The 15,690-nt window shown below is 38.0% G+C and overlaps 1 protein-coding gene and 1 long non-coding RNA gene across 4 annotated transcripts; one reads left to right on the forward strand and one right to left on the reverse strand.

The window, feature by feature from the left end:
* Positions 1-3,534: 3,534 nt before the first annotated feature.
* On the forward strand, positions 3,535-15,392 carry LOC104888263 (glutamate synthase 1 [NADH], chloroplastic). 3 transcript variants are annotated; one of them, XM_010673169.4, is made up of 22 exons: positions 3,535-4,225; positions 4,321-4,440; positions 4,788-4,901; positions 5,492-5,644; positions 5,862-5,962; positions 6,067-6,163; positions 6,614-6,723; positions 6,930-7,033; positions 7,191-7,370; positions 7,449-7,792; positions 7,877-7,947; positions 8,033-8,502; positions 8,631-9,500; positions 10,326-10,480; positions 10,767-10,928; positions 11,019-12,614; positions 12,698-12,916; positions 13,029-13,297; positions 13,390-13,695; positions 13,796-14,063; positions 14,265-14,522; positions 14,679-15,392. In XM_010673169.4, exons 1-22 carry the CDS (start codon positions 3,839-3,841, stop codon positions 14,952-14,954), a joined length of 6,630 nt encoding a protein of 2,209 aa, XP_010671471.2. In that variant the 5' UTR covers positions 3,535-3,838; the 3' UTR covers positions 14,955-15,392. The 3 variants fall into 3 exon arrangements, with proteins under 3 accessions (XP_010671471.2, XP_010671473.2, XP_010671474.2); XM_010673171.4 differs by lacking the exons at positions 3,535-4,225; positions 4,321-4,440; positions 4,788-4,901; ... (1 more) ...; positions 5,862-5,962; positions 6,067-6,163 and adding exons at positions 6,217-6,285; positions 6,396-6,459; XM_010673172.4 differs by lacking the exons at positions 3,535-4,225; positions 4,321-4,440; positions 4,788-4,901; ... (1 more) ...; positions 5,862-5,962; positions 6,067-6,163 and adding an exon at positions 6,243-6,366.
* LOC130590878 (uncharacterized) lies at positions 3,959-14,772 on the reverse strand. Its single transcript, XR_008968630.1, has 2 exons — positions 14,652-14,772; positions 3,959-5,675 (listed from the first exon to the last, which is right to left on the reverse strand). It is a non-coding gene; the product is annotated as an uncharacterized LOC130590878 (long non-coding RNA).
* Positions 15,393-15,690: the final 298 nt, after the last annotated feature.

A 15,690-nucleotide genomic window follows, 5' to 3' on the forward strand; every position in this document is an offset into this window, starting at 1 on the left:
GGTGGTGGGTGTAGGGATGAACGTGGTGGTTGCGGAAAAAAAAAAGAGAAAAAGGGAAAGGTAAAGATGAAAATGTTTGGTGGTACATAGGCGATTTTAAGTAGTTTTGGGACGTTGTTTGACAATCCATGTGATCATTAAGTTGAATCTAACAACATCATACATGATTATATTTTTTATTATGCATAAATCACAAACAATGGTAAAAAAAAAGTGAATAATGCCAAATTACAAAGTGTCCAAATCAAATAGAAATGTATGGGGTATTTTAGAACATTTCCTTAGTTACTCCTTATATTTTTAAATAGATTTTTATATTTTGACTTTCGCACTATTCACATATTCTATTTTGATCTGTAAAATTTTTTCGATTTATGAAGATCAATGTTAGCATACAAGATGTCTCTTTATATATTTTCAAATTATATATTCTGATAATTCTTTTAAAATATTTAAAGTATTAATAGTAAAAAAAAAATATTGACAAATATGTAAGTCAAATTAAACTCAATATGGAACATCTCGTCTAGGAGTATTAAAAAAGAGAAACACTTGTCATATCATTATGAGAGGCCAAAATGGCTTCTCATAGGTACTTACTTTACCAAATGAGATATCAGTGATACCAAAATTTAAAGTTGATATCAAATTACTGTATCGAAGCAGGTATTAGTGATACCAAAATTCAAAATTGATATCAAAGTAAGTATAATTGGTACAAAAAACTCAAAGTTGAACAAAAGTTCACTCATACTAGGTACCAGAATAAGAGTTATATTGATATTGGTACCAATTTTACTAAACTTTAGTAGTATAAGCTGATACCAAAATTCAAAATTGTTTTTTATTTTTTGCGCAAAATGTCAAACATATCCTTGTAAGAAGCTATTTTGACCTGTCACGATGAGAGCTACACAACCTCATTAACAAATGGGGGAGTATCCCCTCCATTACAAAGTTTGGAAACTAGTTGCAGATGCTTTGGTCAGCCATTTCGTCATCTTATACAGTCAACATTCACCTAACCATACGCTTTTTACCAAATTGTCCTCCATATAATCACAGACAATAACCATGATTTAGATGATTTCTTAATTCTTATTTCTTCCCCACTTGCGACCAGATTAGCGTTACATATTAGTATTCCTTAATGACATTTTGGTCAACTAAAGTATGCTTTTGAATTGTTTAATTAGATTAGATATTTAGAGTTTTAGACCAAATCTTCATTAGTAGTAGCAAGGTGTTTGGGCTCGTGTGAGCCACGAAACTTGCGTCAGAATTCAGGCCTCATTATTATATTAACCAACTTTATTCATTTGTGTTTATAATTATATAGTTACATCGATATTTTATTATATAATTCATTGTTGGTGGCTAGACTCTAAAACTTTCAATGATTACAACACAAATCAGGCCTAATTAAAATATTTAACCAATCCATCAATTGTTTACAATTCGTTTGACATTTCAATTATTTGTGATCAATATATTTCCGCTGCTCTATGAAAAATGCAACACTTAAACCGGGCACGAGATTTGATTGAGAAATGTGAAGGTATTATCTCATGCTTATTACTTAGGTTAAATATAAAAGAGAAAATAAAAGTGGTTTAGTTTTGGAGTAAAGTTAAAGGTTAAGTCCTACCTCCCATAATTTATCGAATTATATACCCTATCATAAATTATTTAACATAAAATAAATTAATTAAGGATTAAATAAGAGTTTTCACCTCCTAAATATGAGTACGTGGGATCGATATTTATCAACCCCAACTTTAGTTGGAGATTTACTATGGTTTTTGCTACATAGTACTAGGAAAGAGTAAAAAGGAAAAGTGTATATAATACAACACAATCTTTTTACCATTAAATCAAGTAATATTTAATATACATACTAATTATCGTGTATAGTATATAGATTTTTTCAAAAAAAAAAAAGCAACGGGAAAATACTATGATCAATAATACAAAGATAATGATCAAAAAACTTGAAAAAAATATTATCCCATTAACTATTGGCATTCTTTGACTTAAGAAATAAGTTAGATATTCAAGGTGATTCATGTGTATAGGGAAGAAAATCGTGTAACGGACTCATTTGTTAATCATGGAGTGGCTTAATCTCGTAAGATTATGATATTTGAGAATATTCCCTTTCCCCTTAGTCATATTCTAGATGATCAAGAATTAGAATTATGGTGTTCCCACTTGCCATGTCTCATTCCTCCTCAGGTTTAGTGTTAGTTTTAGTTTTATTGTAATCGAATGATAGTCCATTTTGACTTAGGGTTTTCATATCGAATATTTGTCCCGCTTAGAAATTTTGGATATCTAAAGTTTAGTAAATGAAATCAATATATCTCAAAAATTAACCAAATAAAAAACTAGGGTATCAATCATGAATTCGATGATCTGATCGAGAGAAAAATGCACCATCATAAGTTTTTTTTGGATGAAAGAATAAAGAAAAAGAAAAAATTGAATTAGCGGTAAAATGAGATGAGAGAGGTGTAAAATAGCATAAATTAAGCGTACAAATAAAGATGAAACGAATAGAAAGCTTTAATAATTAGGGGGTGAAAAAGATCATACAAAGTACATTAGGAAAGGATTTTTAAATCATTTTTTATTAGTAAAATATTAAAGTGAGTACAAATTCCAAAGGAAAATCAAGGACAAAATTGGAAAACATTTTATTTAACGAGAGTAATTTGAGAATTTCATAAAACTTTATAAATAAAAAAATATGAGAAACAAGAATAATAATTTAGGACACTTAAAAAAGAATGTAATCACTATATTATGAAAAATAAAGAGTATAATACCAACTATCAAGGATGTTTTGGTCTAGTGGTTAAGATTGAGGGTATGTTATCTTCGGCATAAACCGCTGAACTGAAATGAATAATGATATGTGAGAGTATTTTGAACGATAGGTCACATATTCGATTCCTCCCTTTTCTTCAACTAAGCTCACGTCAGCAACTAGTAATTAACAGAAAAAAAAAAAATCGAACCATAATTTTACCCAAATCGATCCATTTACCCTAACAAGATAAAATCTCGATCTAATCCTCAATCAGATAATTACTTTGAAATAAATCTAGAAGAAAATCCATTCCTCAATTAATAAACACAAAACCTAATTAGGAGTAAATAGAAAAAAAAAAAACAGCGACGAGTAGTCGCAACAGTTCGGATCCAAACCAAGTGGCGGCGAAACCGTTTTCAACCAACCGACTAACTATAAAACCCTGATTTTGTGATCTATACCTCTCTAGGTTTTTCAACTTGCAATTACTGTTCTACCCTTCTACCCAATCCCCTATCCTCAAACCCTCAGCGGCTGTCGCGTGCCGCATAAGGTCATTTCTCCACGTGGCATCCGACAGCCTATTTCTTCCTGTCACGTCTCTTGTGGTCCCCACCTTCACTTTTTCTTTTTCATTTTTCATTTTCTTAATAAAATAAATTAGGCGTAACACAAACACACTTTTTTTTTTTTTGTTTATAAAAGAGAACTCAACCCCATCTTTCTCAAACGCTTTCTCCATTTGATTCTTTCTTCTGCAATCTCTTTTACTTTCTCTCTCCTCTCGCGGAAATTCCGCCATTGTTGAGGAGACCTTAATTTCTCTCTGTTAATTACAAACGATATAGTTCTGTTTCATCTCAAATCTGGACTTCTCATTGTAATTATTATATAAAATCATAATATCATCAATAATACTTATATCATCATCATCATCCTCATCATCAATTGGATTAAAATCGATCTAAAAAAAAATTTAATCGAAAGAACTTGATATTTTTGTTCTTTGTAAGATTTGGCGGCATGTCGGTGGCTGCAGGAGTAGGTTCGGTACTACAAATCCGCAGCAAAGTAGGTTCGGGAGGAATCTTCACGAACAACCACACACAAAACGATGCTGGAGGTGTTGTTTTGGTTCCGTCGTTGTATAGGTTCGGGAGAAGAACTTCCCGAAGCTACGCGGTTCGGAGGTCCGAAGCTAAGATCTGTGAGAGTAAATTCTTCGGAAATAGGTTACGATCTGAGAGATTAAATCCTTTGATTCGTGAGCCGAAGATAAGGTCTGTTATCCGATCCGCATTATCGCAGGTTCCGGAGCAGCCTCTTGGTTTATACGATCCGAAATATGATAAGGATTCTTGCGGTGTTGGATTCGTCGCAGAACTTTCCGGCGAAAGTAGTCGTAAAACGGTTCGGATTTTTTTTGACCTAATTCTGTTTAATTTTGGAGATTTAGGTTTAAATTGATGATGATGATTTTTGAATTTATTTTGATTTGAATGAAGGTGACGGATGCTGTAGAAATGTTAGTGAGGATGTCACACAGAGGTGCGTGTGGTTGTGAGACTAATACTGGAGATGGTGCTGGTATTCTTGTTGGTCTTCCTCATGATTTCTACAAAGAGGTTTGATTTTATTTAAGCATTTCATTTATTTCAGAACGGAGAAATATATTTATTTCGATTTTTGGCATTAAGTTTAATCTAAAAAGTAATATATATTATGTATAACATCTTTAATAAACTAATTAAGTGATGATTAAACAAATTTAGTTCATATTTTGGAAGGATGCTATTTTGTTTTGTTTTTTAGCTACTTTTATGATTGTTTGGTTTGTTTTTGTCATCAGTGGAAAACGAAAATAGTTATAGAGGTTAATTGTGTGTTAAAAAATACGTATTGAGGGCGATAGTAGGAAATTTTAGGTGGCTGAGTAGGAATTTTTTTTAATGGTCGTTTTGGAATGATTCAGGTGACAAAGGATCTTGGTTTTGAGTTGCCACCACTTGGGCAATATGCAGTAGGGATGTTTTTCTTGCCTACTTCAGAGAGTAGAAGGGAAGAAAGCAAAAATGTGTTTACTAAGGTAAATTTTAGCTTTCATCAATTTCATTGGATTTGACATCTACATGCTTGAAAAGTGGATTTTTCCTAATTTTTGAATGTTTGGTGGAAAGGTGTCACGTGACTATATCTAGTGGGAATAATATCATGTTCTTCTTGTGTTTTGTGGTTCTTTTTAAAAATATTCCAGGTTATATCTGACTTGTATTAAGATTATGTCATTTATCTGATTATTGGTTTTTTGGTTGTTTTTATTTGTCTTGGTCTGTGTTGGTTAAGATTCTTCATTTCGTTTTCATCTCAAACACCTGTACTGGATACTGGATACTGGACACTGGACACTGGACACGGTGATATGAATGAGTATAGATACTTGCACTTGACCTTTAATTTTGACGAAAACATGCAAGAGTTTAATGAAATGGTCTGAGTTTGATACCTGGACACGAACTAACAAATGTAGACGAGTCTCAATAATAAATGTCTCTTGGGTTACTGGAATTACCATTACTACTGGGTGGAAACTTTTTGTTATCTGAAGGCGATGATTGATCAGTGGGGAACACTGGATTATGAAATTTGACTGAATGTTGAGTTTGTGTTGTATTTTAGGTTGCTGAATCACTTGGGCATACTGTCCTTGGATGGCGTACTGTCCCGACTGACAACTCAGGACTGGGTAAGTCTGCTTTGCTGACTGAACCAGTTGTGGAACAGGTGTTTCTTACACCTACGCCTCGATCAAAAGCGGACTTTGAGCAGCAGGTAGCTTTCAATTTCCTGAAAATTACATCACCTACTGCATTACTGTTATTAAATGAGAACCTAAAATGTGGTTATTCAACTAAAAGATGTTGATTATGAAAGTAGTATATTCTGCAAAGTATGATATTTTTTTTTTGGATTCTCTGATTTTTTAAAGCTATCTTCAATAGTTTAACCATTTTTCAGCTTTTACAAGTCGTGCGGTTGTTTTTGACAGATGTACATACTGAGGAGGGTTTCAATGGTAGCTATTAGAGCCGCTTTGAACCTCCAACATGGTGGTGTTAGGGACTTCTATATATGTTCCCTGTCCTCAAGGTTCGCATTTGGTTCTCATTACTTTGATTATTGTGATGCTGGCTGATGTCCGGCAAGCTTTATTATGTTGGATTTGCTATTGATTTGGTGCTTGATTGTTGTAGGACTGTTGTTTACAAAGGTCAGTTGAAGCCTTCTCAACTGAAGGAGTACTACTATTGGGACCTTGGCAATGAAAGGTTTACGAGCTACATGGCCCTGGTAAATATATTATCTATTCACTTGTATCTTTGTCTGCTAACTTATACTTCAACAACCAGAAGCATGGGAACTACGGTAACTGACGAGGTGCAAGGTTGAGGAATGACTTCTGAGGCATTGAAGTATGAATGATCTCTTAAGTTCTTCCACTCCTTGATTACTATTTGTATTTGGATGCTGGATTGGATGCATTGGGTGCGTTGGTAAGGAACTCATTAAATCATCTTTGCAGAACTTGGTGCTGTTGCTCTCTATGATGTTCTTGAGGAGAGATGGAAAAGAAATTGTGTGTCGAGGTAGTTTAGGAGTTCAAATTCTTGCACTGGAAAGTTCCCAGATGATAGTCCCTTTCGAACATGAATTTGCATTTAAATCGATTTAAAGAGAGTCTAAGTGTTGTGCAGGCAAGATGATTTATTTGACTGATATTGTGGGCCCTATACTTTTCAGGTGCATTCTCGTTTCTCTACCAACACATTTCCAAGTTGGGATCGTGCTCAGCCAATGCGTGTTTTGGGTCATAATGGGGAGATCAACACTCTTCGTGGCAATGTAAATTGGTAAGTTAACTAATTCAGATAATCAGATCATATAAATTATTTATCTGTGGATATGCTCACCTAACTGTCCTTACTCATAAGATATATCAGTGAATTGTTTTCTAAAGTACTAGCTCATGAACTCTTGGGTAAGTCTTCCATCTAGCAGTAGTGGAGCAGAAGTCATTCATAGTTCTGACAATATGTTTTATTATAATATTTCCCAGGATGCGTGCACGTGAAGGACTGCTCAAGTGCAAGGAACTTGGTCTGTCAAAGAATGAGATGAAAAAACTTTTGCCTATTGTGGATGCCAGTTCATCTGATTCAGGTGAGAATAGAACACTCGAAAAAATTGTGTGCTATGCTGGACTTGGCGTGCAACTCTTCAGTTGTTTTGGATGTGCCTATATTGATTTGATGCAGTCTCGGAGTCAAGGATTTATTGGCTGACTTGTTGATTTTCTATTGTTATATTCCTTTTTCAGGAGCCTTTGATGGCGTTCTTGAGCTCTTGGTTCGTGCTGGTAAAAGTATTCCCGAAGCTGTCATGATGTTGATTCCAGAAGCATGGCAGAATGACAAAAATATGGATCCTCAACGGAGGGCTTTTTACGAGTACTTCTCAGCCCTAATGGAACCATGGGATGGGCCAGCTCTTATAACATGTAAAACTTCTTTTCTGACCTCTCTGGTATTTTTAAGTTCCTCCTCATTGCTACATGCTGACAGTCGTTTGTTTGCAGTCACTGATGGCCGATACCTTGGAGCCACATTGGATCGGAATGGTTTGCGTCCTGGCCGTTTCTATATAACTCACAGTGGACGAGTTATAATGGCAAGTGAGGTTGGAGTTGTTGACATTCCACCAGAAGACGTATCCAAGAAAGGGCGTTTGAACCCTGGTATGATGCTTTTGGTCGATTTTGACAAGCACATTGTTGTGGATGATGATGCCCTGAAAAAGCAGTATTCACTTGCTCGGCCATATGGGGATTGGCTGAAAAGACAGAAAATAGTCTTGAAGGACATAGTTGATTCTGTGGCCCAGACAAAAAGGATTGCTCCCCCTATTTCTGGAGCAGTGGCTGTAAGTGGAGTCATATTTTTTTGTTTGGACAATAATTTATGTTTTTGGTATGATCTGATAGGGTTCGAACTCTCTGTACTATAGGTTTCTAATCAGGATGAAGATATGGAGAAGATGGGCATTTATGGTTTGCTAGCACCATTGAAGGCTTTTGGGTATGTGTCACATCTCACCACTCTTGGAACATATCTTGTGCCTTTTATTCTGGTTGGGGTTAACCTGAGGTGCTACTTCTAATAGGTATTCTGTTGAGGCTTTGGAAATGCTGATGATTCCCATGGCGAAAGATGCTACTGAGGCCCTTGGTTCTATGGGAAATGATACTCCCTTGGCTGTGATGTCAAACAGGGAGAAACTCACTTTTGAGTACTTCAAGCAGATGTTTGCTCAAGTCACGAACCCTCCCATTGATCCTATTAGAGAGAAGATTGTGACGTCCATGGAGTGCATGATTGGTCCTGAAGGTGATCTCACAGAAATCACTGAGGAGCAGTGCCATCGTCTCTCACTGAAGGGGCCTCTTTTATCTATCGAGGAAATGGAAGCTGTTAAAAAGATGGACTACAGAGGCTGGCGTAGTAAGGTCATTGACATCACGTATCCCAAGACCCTTGGTAGAAAAGGCTTGGAGGAGACGTTGGACAGGATCTGTGCTGAAGCAAGGGATGCAATAAAGGAGGGTTACACAGTTTTGGTTCTGTCTGACAGAGGTATCATATGAGTATATCTATCGTTATCGGTTATACTCTGACCACATTTATGGTGAAATGCCAAAAGTGAACATTTTCTGTTGATAATGTTTTAATATGACTAATTTCTCTTTCTTTCTCTTTTGTAGCTTTCTCGCCAAGTCGAGTTGCAGTGAGCTCTCTCTTGGCTGTTGGCGCCGTTCATCAGCATTTAGTTAAGACTCTTGAGCGTACCCGTGTTGGTCTGATTATCGAATCTGCAGAGCCACGTGAAGTGCACCACTTCTGTACTCTGGTTGGTTTTGGAGTGGATGCAATTTGTCCGTATTTGGCCATTGAATCTATATGGAGGCTGCAAGTAGACGGAAAGATCCCACCTAAATCAACTGGTGAGTTTCGTTCAAAAGATGAACTCGTGAAGAAGTACTTCAAAGCAAGCAACTACGGAATGATGAAAGTTCTTGCAAAGATGGGAATATCTACTTTGGCGTCGTACAAGGGAGCTCAGATCTTTGAAGCTGTGGGTCTCTCCTCAGAAGTAATCGAGAGGTGTTTCACTGGAACTGCGAGTAGAGTTGAAGGTGCAACTTTTGAAATGTTGGCCTCCGACGCACTCAAACTTCATGAGATGGCATTTCCAAGGCGTGCTCTTCCAATTGGAAGCGCAGAATCAGTGGCACTACCTAATCCAGGGGATTATCACTGGAGGAAAGGTGGGGAACTTCACCTCAATGATCCCCTTGCAATAGCCAAGTTGCAGGAGGCTGCTAAAACTAACAGTGTAGGAGCTTACAAAGAATATTCCAATCGTATAAATGAGTTGAATAAATCAAGCAATCTCAGAGGGCTCTTAAAGTTCAAGGAGGTGGCTGGGAAAATTCCCTTGGAAGAGGTGCAGCCTGCCAGTGAGATTGTGAAACGATTCTGTACTGGTGCCATGAGTTATGGGTCGATATCCCTCGAGGCACACTCGACTCTTGCTGTTGCTATGAACAAGTTGGGAGGAAAATCTAACACAGGCATGTCATTGATTTTAATAGCTCTCTGTCATTGCTGTGTAAAAATGACATGCAGTATATATCTACTAGCAATCTATGCATGCGACGGTGTTTTAATTATTTTCTTTGTTGATTATTCTTTCTCACTATACCCTTATTTTTTTTTTTTCTTAGGTAATTGCCTATAGCATTTCAATAACTTCAGTTTTTCTTAATTGTGCTATTTTATGAGTAAATAATTTGAAACCAATGAAGCACATATAGTGCATAACGTATAGAGAGAAGTCCCAATTATGTTGTTTTTAACATATAGTTGGAGTTGAAACTATGCGATGGTTCGATAATGTTACTTTAGATAAAGAGTCTCATTTTATTGATAAAAATATATGTAGGTTTCCAAATACATTATAAATTATCATCAATATTTTACATACTACATTATTATCAATAATGTATTTCAGTAACACACTTCTAATTTTGTTTTATGGACTATTCTGATCAATGTATAATCATATGTATGTTTTTAATGTGTCATTTTAAATTTATGGTAAACTTTCTTATTTAAAATTATTTTGTCAATTTAATGTTGATTGTGATGACTTTGAATTGTTTGAGAGTTTCCTTTTTTAAAATAAATTTTGTCAATTTTTTGTTGATTTGCATTGATTGTGCTGAACTTTGAATTGTTTAGGAGTGTTGTCTGAATTTTTTATTAAAAAATAATTTATTTAATAAGGATAAAAATGTGATTTCAGATGGAGACACCATTGCTCCTCTCTTCCCTTAAAGTATAAAGATAATCTGATTTTTTGGGCATAAATGTTTGACTGTAATCTTCTTGTGCAGGCGAGGGAGGTGAGAATCCATCACGTCTGGAGCGTCTCCCGGATGGTTCAATGAATCCCAAGCGTAGCTCTATTAAGCAGGTGGCAAGTGGAAGATTTGGTGTTTCCAGTTATTATCTGACCAATGCTGATGAATTACAAATCAAGATGGCTCAGGTATAACTTGGCTAAAGGAATTTCAGTAACCGTCTTAAAAATTATGTCTTTGAACTATGTCTATAGCTCCATAACCCTGCATTCTCTAGGAATGGAGGTTTCCACATGTTTATGAATTTATGTTTATGGACAGATGATGCTGTGTCTGCAAAGCACCGCTAGGTGTCTTTGTATCTTTAACTTGTACCTACATGTTACATGTGGTGAGAATAACTTTTATATTGAATTTTTTATATTTGTTGTTGACCCCTTTGGGCTTAATTTGTGTGGAATAATTCTTATTTAGGGTGCTAAGCCTGGTGAGGGAGGTGAACTCCCTGGTCATAAGGTGATTGGAGATATTGCTCTAACAAGGAACTCTACAGCTGGTGTTGGACTTATAAGCCCTCCTCCCCATCACGACATTTATTCAATTGAGGACCTTGCACAACTAATTCATGACTTGAAGGTACATTTATGGTTAGATGACACTTTATCGCCAATTATACTCGTGTTATTTAAAGTATTCGATTGTTCTGACATCTCCTATGTATTTCAGAATTCCAATCCTGCGGCCCGAGTCAGTGTTAAGCTTGTATCTGAAGCTGGTGTTGGAGTAATCGCTGCTGGGGTTGTCAAGGGGCATGCTGACCATGTTTTGATATCTGGACATGACGGAGGTACTGGAGCTTCTCGATGGACAGGCATAAAGAATGCTGGGCTTCCTTGGGAGCTTGGCCTGGCTGAGACCCATCAAACTCTGGTTGCTAATGACCTTCGAGGCCGTACTGTTCTTCAAACAGATGGTCAACTGAAAACAGGAAGAGATGTGGCAATTGCAGCTCTTCTAGGAGCTGAAGAGTTTGGTTTCAGCACTGCTCCCCTTATAACACTAGGGTGTATAATGATGAGGAAATGTCATAAGAATACTTGTCCAGTGGGTATTGCTACACAGGATCCTGTCCTTCGAGCAAAGTTTGCTGGTGAGCCTGAGCATGTAATCAATTTCTTCTTCATGCTAGCAGAGGAGGTCAGGGAGATAATGTCTCAGCTTGGGTTCAGGAACCTTGATGAGATGGTTGGGCGTTCAGATATGCTTGAAGTTGATGAAGAAGTTACAAGCAGCAACGAGAAGCTGAAGAACATTGATCTTTCTCTCTTGCTTAGGCCAGCTTCTACCATCCGTCCAGGTGCCGCCCAGCGATGCGTCCAGAAACAGGATCATGGCTTGGACATGGCTTTGGATCAAGAGCTGATTGAACTTTCTAAAGCTGCCCTGGAAAAGGCGCTTCCTGTATATATTGAAACCCCGATCCGGAATGTAAACCGTGCTGTTGGAACTATGCTTAGCCATGAGGTGACAAAGCGGTACCACTTGCAAGGGTTACCTACAGACTCTATCCACATCAAGTTTAATGGGAGTGCGGGCCAGAGCCTTGGAGCTTTCCTTTGTCCTGGTATTACTTTAGAGCTTGAAGGTGACAGCAACGATTATGTTGGGAAAGGGTTATCTGGTGGCAAGATTGTTGTATATCCTCCTAGTACTAGTGGCTTTGATCCCAAAGAGAACATTGTAATTGGCAATGTAGCTCTTTATGGAGCAACTAGTGGAGAAGCATACTTCAACGGGATGGCAGCAGAAAGATTTTGCGTGCGTAATTCAGGGGCAAAGGCTGTTGTGGAAGGCGTTGGGGATCATGGTTGTGAATATATGACTGGTGGAACTGTAGTGGTATTAGGCAAAACTGGTAGAAACTTTGCTGCAGGTATGAGTGGTGGTGTAGCATATATCTTCGACGTGGATGGGAAATTCCATTTGCGATGCAATCCTGAGCTAGTAGATCTTGATAAAGTAGAGGATGAAGAGGATATAACGACTCTAAGAATGATGATTCAGCAACATCAACGTCACACAAACAGCAAGCTGGCTCAGGAAGTGCTTGCGAACTTGGACTATCTCTTGCCTAAGTTTATTAAGGTCTTCCCTAGAGACTACAAGCGAGTACTTGCAAGCATGAAAACTGATGGAGCATCCCAGGAGGTTGGAGGTAAGGTGGCTGATGAAGAGAAAGATGAAATTGAGGTGATGGAAAAAGATGCTTTTGAAGAACTTAAAAAGATGGCGGCTTCTGCTTTGAAAGAGCAAGCAAATCAGGTATGTCATGTTATTGATTATGAAACTTGTCTTGATGGATTTCATGGGTCATACAGGGGATGATGTTTTCTTTGACTATGCAGACAGAGGAAGTAGAAGAAGAGTTTAAGCGGCCTTCTCGGGTTCCTGATGCTCAAAAACATCGTGGTTTTGTTGCATATGAGCGTGAGGGGATTCAGTATCGTGATCCTTATGAAAGGATGAAAGATTGGAAGGAGGTTATGGATGAAAGAAGACCTGCTCCCCTGTTGAAGACACAATCTGCTCGGTGCATGGATTGTGGTACTCCATTTTGCCATCAGGTTAGTATATTGGTTAAAACTAAAGAATTATGCACATGTACATATCTTAATTAGTCAATGCTTAGTAGTCTTTTTGTGAAATAACCTTTCTCTATCTTGTTCTAATCTGCAGGAAAATTCAGGATGCCCGCTTGGCAATAAGATTCCGGAATTCAATGAATTAGTTTACCAGAACAGGTGGCGTGAAGCCCTAGATCGACTCTTGGAAACAAATAACTTCCCGGAGTTCACTGGTAGAGTTTGCCCTGCCCCTTGTGAGGGTTCCTGTGTTCTTGGCATCATTGAGAATCCCGTGTCAATCAAAACCATTGAATGTGCGATCATAGACAAAGCCTATGAGGAAGGATGGATGGTACCAAGGCCTCCGCAGAATAGAACTGGGTACATAGTATTTATTTGTAGATATTATCCATGTTTGTTGAGGATTTCCCTCCTAGTTTTAGGTCTGATTGCTTCAAATTTTATGATTCCAGGAAAAAAGTTGCTGTAGTTGGAAGTGGACCTTCTGGCTTGGCTGCTGCGGATCAGCTCAACAAAATGGGTCATGTTGTGACTGTTTATGAACGCTCCGATAGAATTGGAGGGCTTATGATGTATGGAGTTCCTAACATGAAGACTGACAAAGTGGATGTAGTTCAAAGGCGGGTAAACCTCATGGCTGAAGAAGGTATCAATTTCGTGGTTAATGCTAATGTTGGGAAGGATCCATTATACTCCCTTGATCGGCTCAAGGAGGACAATGATGCCATCGTGTTGGCTGTCGGTGCTACAAAACCAAGGTAATTCTATGAAGAAAAGAAGTTGTCCTTAAGTTTTTGCTTTCTTTTCATGTATAGCCCAGAATGTGACATAATTGTAAATTATTTTCGGCTGCTTCAGGGACCTTCCTATTGAAGGACGGGATCTGTCAGGAATTCATTTTGCCATGGAGTTCCTACATGCCAACACTAAGAGCTTGCTTGACAGTAATTTACAAGATGGTAAATATATCTCTGCTAAAGGCAAGAAGGTTGTGGTCATTGGTGGAGGTGACACGGGGACAGATTGCATTGGTACATCTATTCGACATGGGTGTTCTAATGTTGTTAACTTGGAACTTCTTCCACAGCCACCAAACTCCAGAGCTCCTGGAAACCCTTGGCCACAGGTTTGAACTCTGCTTCTAATCTGCTTAAAATTCTAGAACATAAGAAATCCTTTAAGGGGTTATATCTATCTTTCATGCACATGGAGAGTAATGCCGAGTACCTTACATACATTGGTTACTTGCTAGTCTTCTACCCCTCTCTCTGTAGGTGAATGAAATGTAAAATGACTATCTTTTAATGTATAATCTTGGATTTTGCAGTGGCCCCGTGTTTTCCGAGTTGACTATGGACACCAGGAAGCTGCTGCCAAGTTTGGCAAGGATCCAAGGTCTTATGAGGTTCTAACAAAGCGCTTTATTGGTGACGAGAATGGTAAGGTCAAAACTCTTGAGTTGGTACGTGTCAAGTGGGAGAAGGATGCTAGCGGGAGGTTCCAGTTCAAAGAAGTCGAAGGATCGGAAGAGTACATCGAGGCTGATTTGGTACTTCTCGCTATGGGATTCCTAGGCCCTGAAGCGGTTAGTTTTATTAATTTTCTCATTTTCTAAAAGATTCTGATTGTAACCAAATGAACATGGTTTTTCGCGGGGAGTAGGTATTTTTTCTGTCTCATACCAGAACTTAACTGAGAGTATGTTGTTACTTACCCATTATGTTGCTGTTTGCTCCTGCAGAACGTCGCAGACAAGCTGGGTGTAGAGAAAGACAACCGATCAAACTTCAAGGCTGAGTATGGTCGTTATTCAACCAATGTGGAGGGTGTATTTGCTGCTGGTGATTGTAGACGAGGCCAATCTTTAGTGGTATGGGCCATCTCCGAGGGCAGGCAAGCTGCTTCACAAGTTGACAGATACCTCATGGGAGAAGAAGAGGTGGCTGTTGGCTCTGAGGTAGAAGATGCTGTTGGCAAGAGGCAGCAAGATAGCGGCAAACGCACAGTGATGACATAGATGGCAGTATGTCTTCCACAATTGATTCTTTTCTTTATGCTTTAAAGAGCCAATGAAGATATCGAAGAGATTTTGGTTTTTGCTTGTTCTTGTAGATGTGGAGAGGATTTAGAAGAGTTTGGTTGATGACCACCAAATTTCTTGTGGCTAGTAATAAGTAGAAAAATGTGGTCGTATTTATTTTTGTTTGCCACATTTTGTTTATATGGACTGCTGCCTATATAGCTAAAAGTCTTTTATCAGGTAGTAGTGGGGCTAGATAGAACATTGTACAGTTTTGTTCGAAAGCTATCTGTAACTTAGAGCTACAAACGTCCGACATAGCATATGATGTCTGGTGTTAGTTTGAAGCTGAAGCACGAATATGTGATATATGTTTTTCCCTTGTGAACATTTAATGGTGAAAGCTTGTTCAATTAAAATTCTGAGATTCTGATATATGATGCTATTTTCTCATCATCCAGTGGATGTGTACGCTTTTTTCCAGCTCTCCCCCAAGCTTTAAGAGTGCTTGCGTGTTGTGTCAGATAGGGTTTATTTTGGACTTCGTTAAGTTAGCACTAAGAAGCATTATTAATGGTACCACTAGAAGGTTTTGTTCGTACGCAATACCATTAGAATGTTCATAGCACTGTCTCTATTTTTTCATAGATCGTTGGTGTATGAACTTCAACACCCCCCCCCCTCGCGACTCGCGAGCACCACAAGTATGTGCAGGGTGTATGTACTCTGCATC

Source organism: Beta vulgaris, chromosome 3, assembly GCF_026745355.1.
Source record: "Beta vulgaris subsp. vulgaris cultivar EL10 chromosome 3, EL10.2, whole genome shotgun sequence".
Classification (NCBI taxonomy): domain Eukaryota; kingdom Viridiplantae; phylum Streptophyta; class Magnoliopsida; order Caryophyllales; family Amaranthaceae; genus Beta; species Beta vulgaris.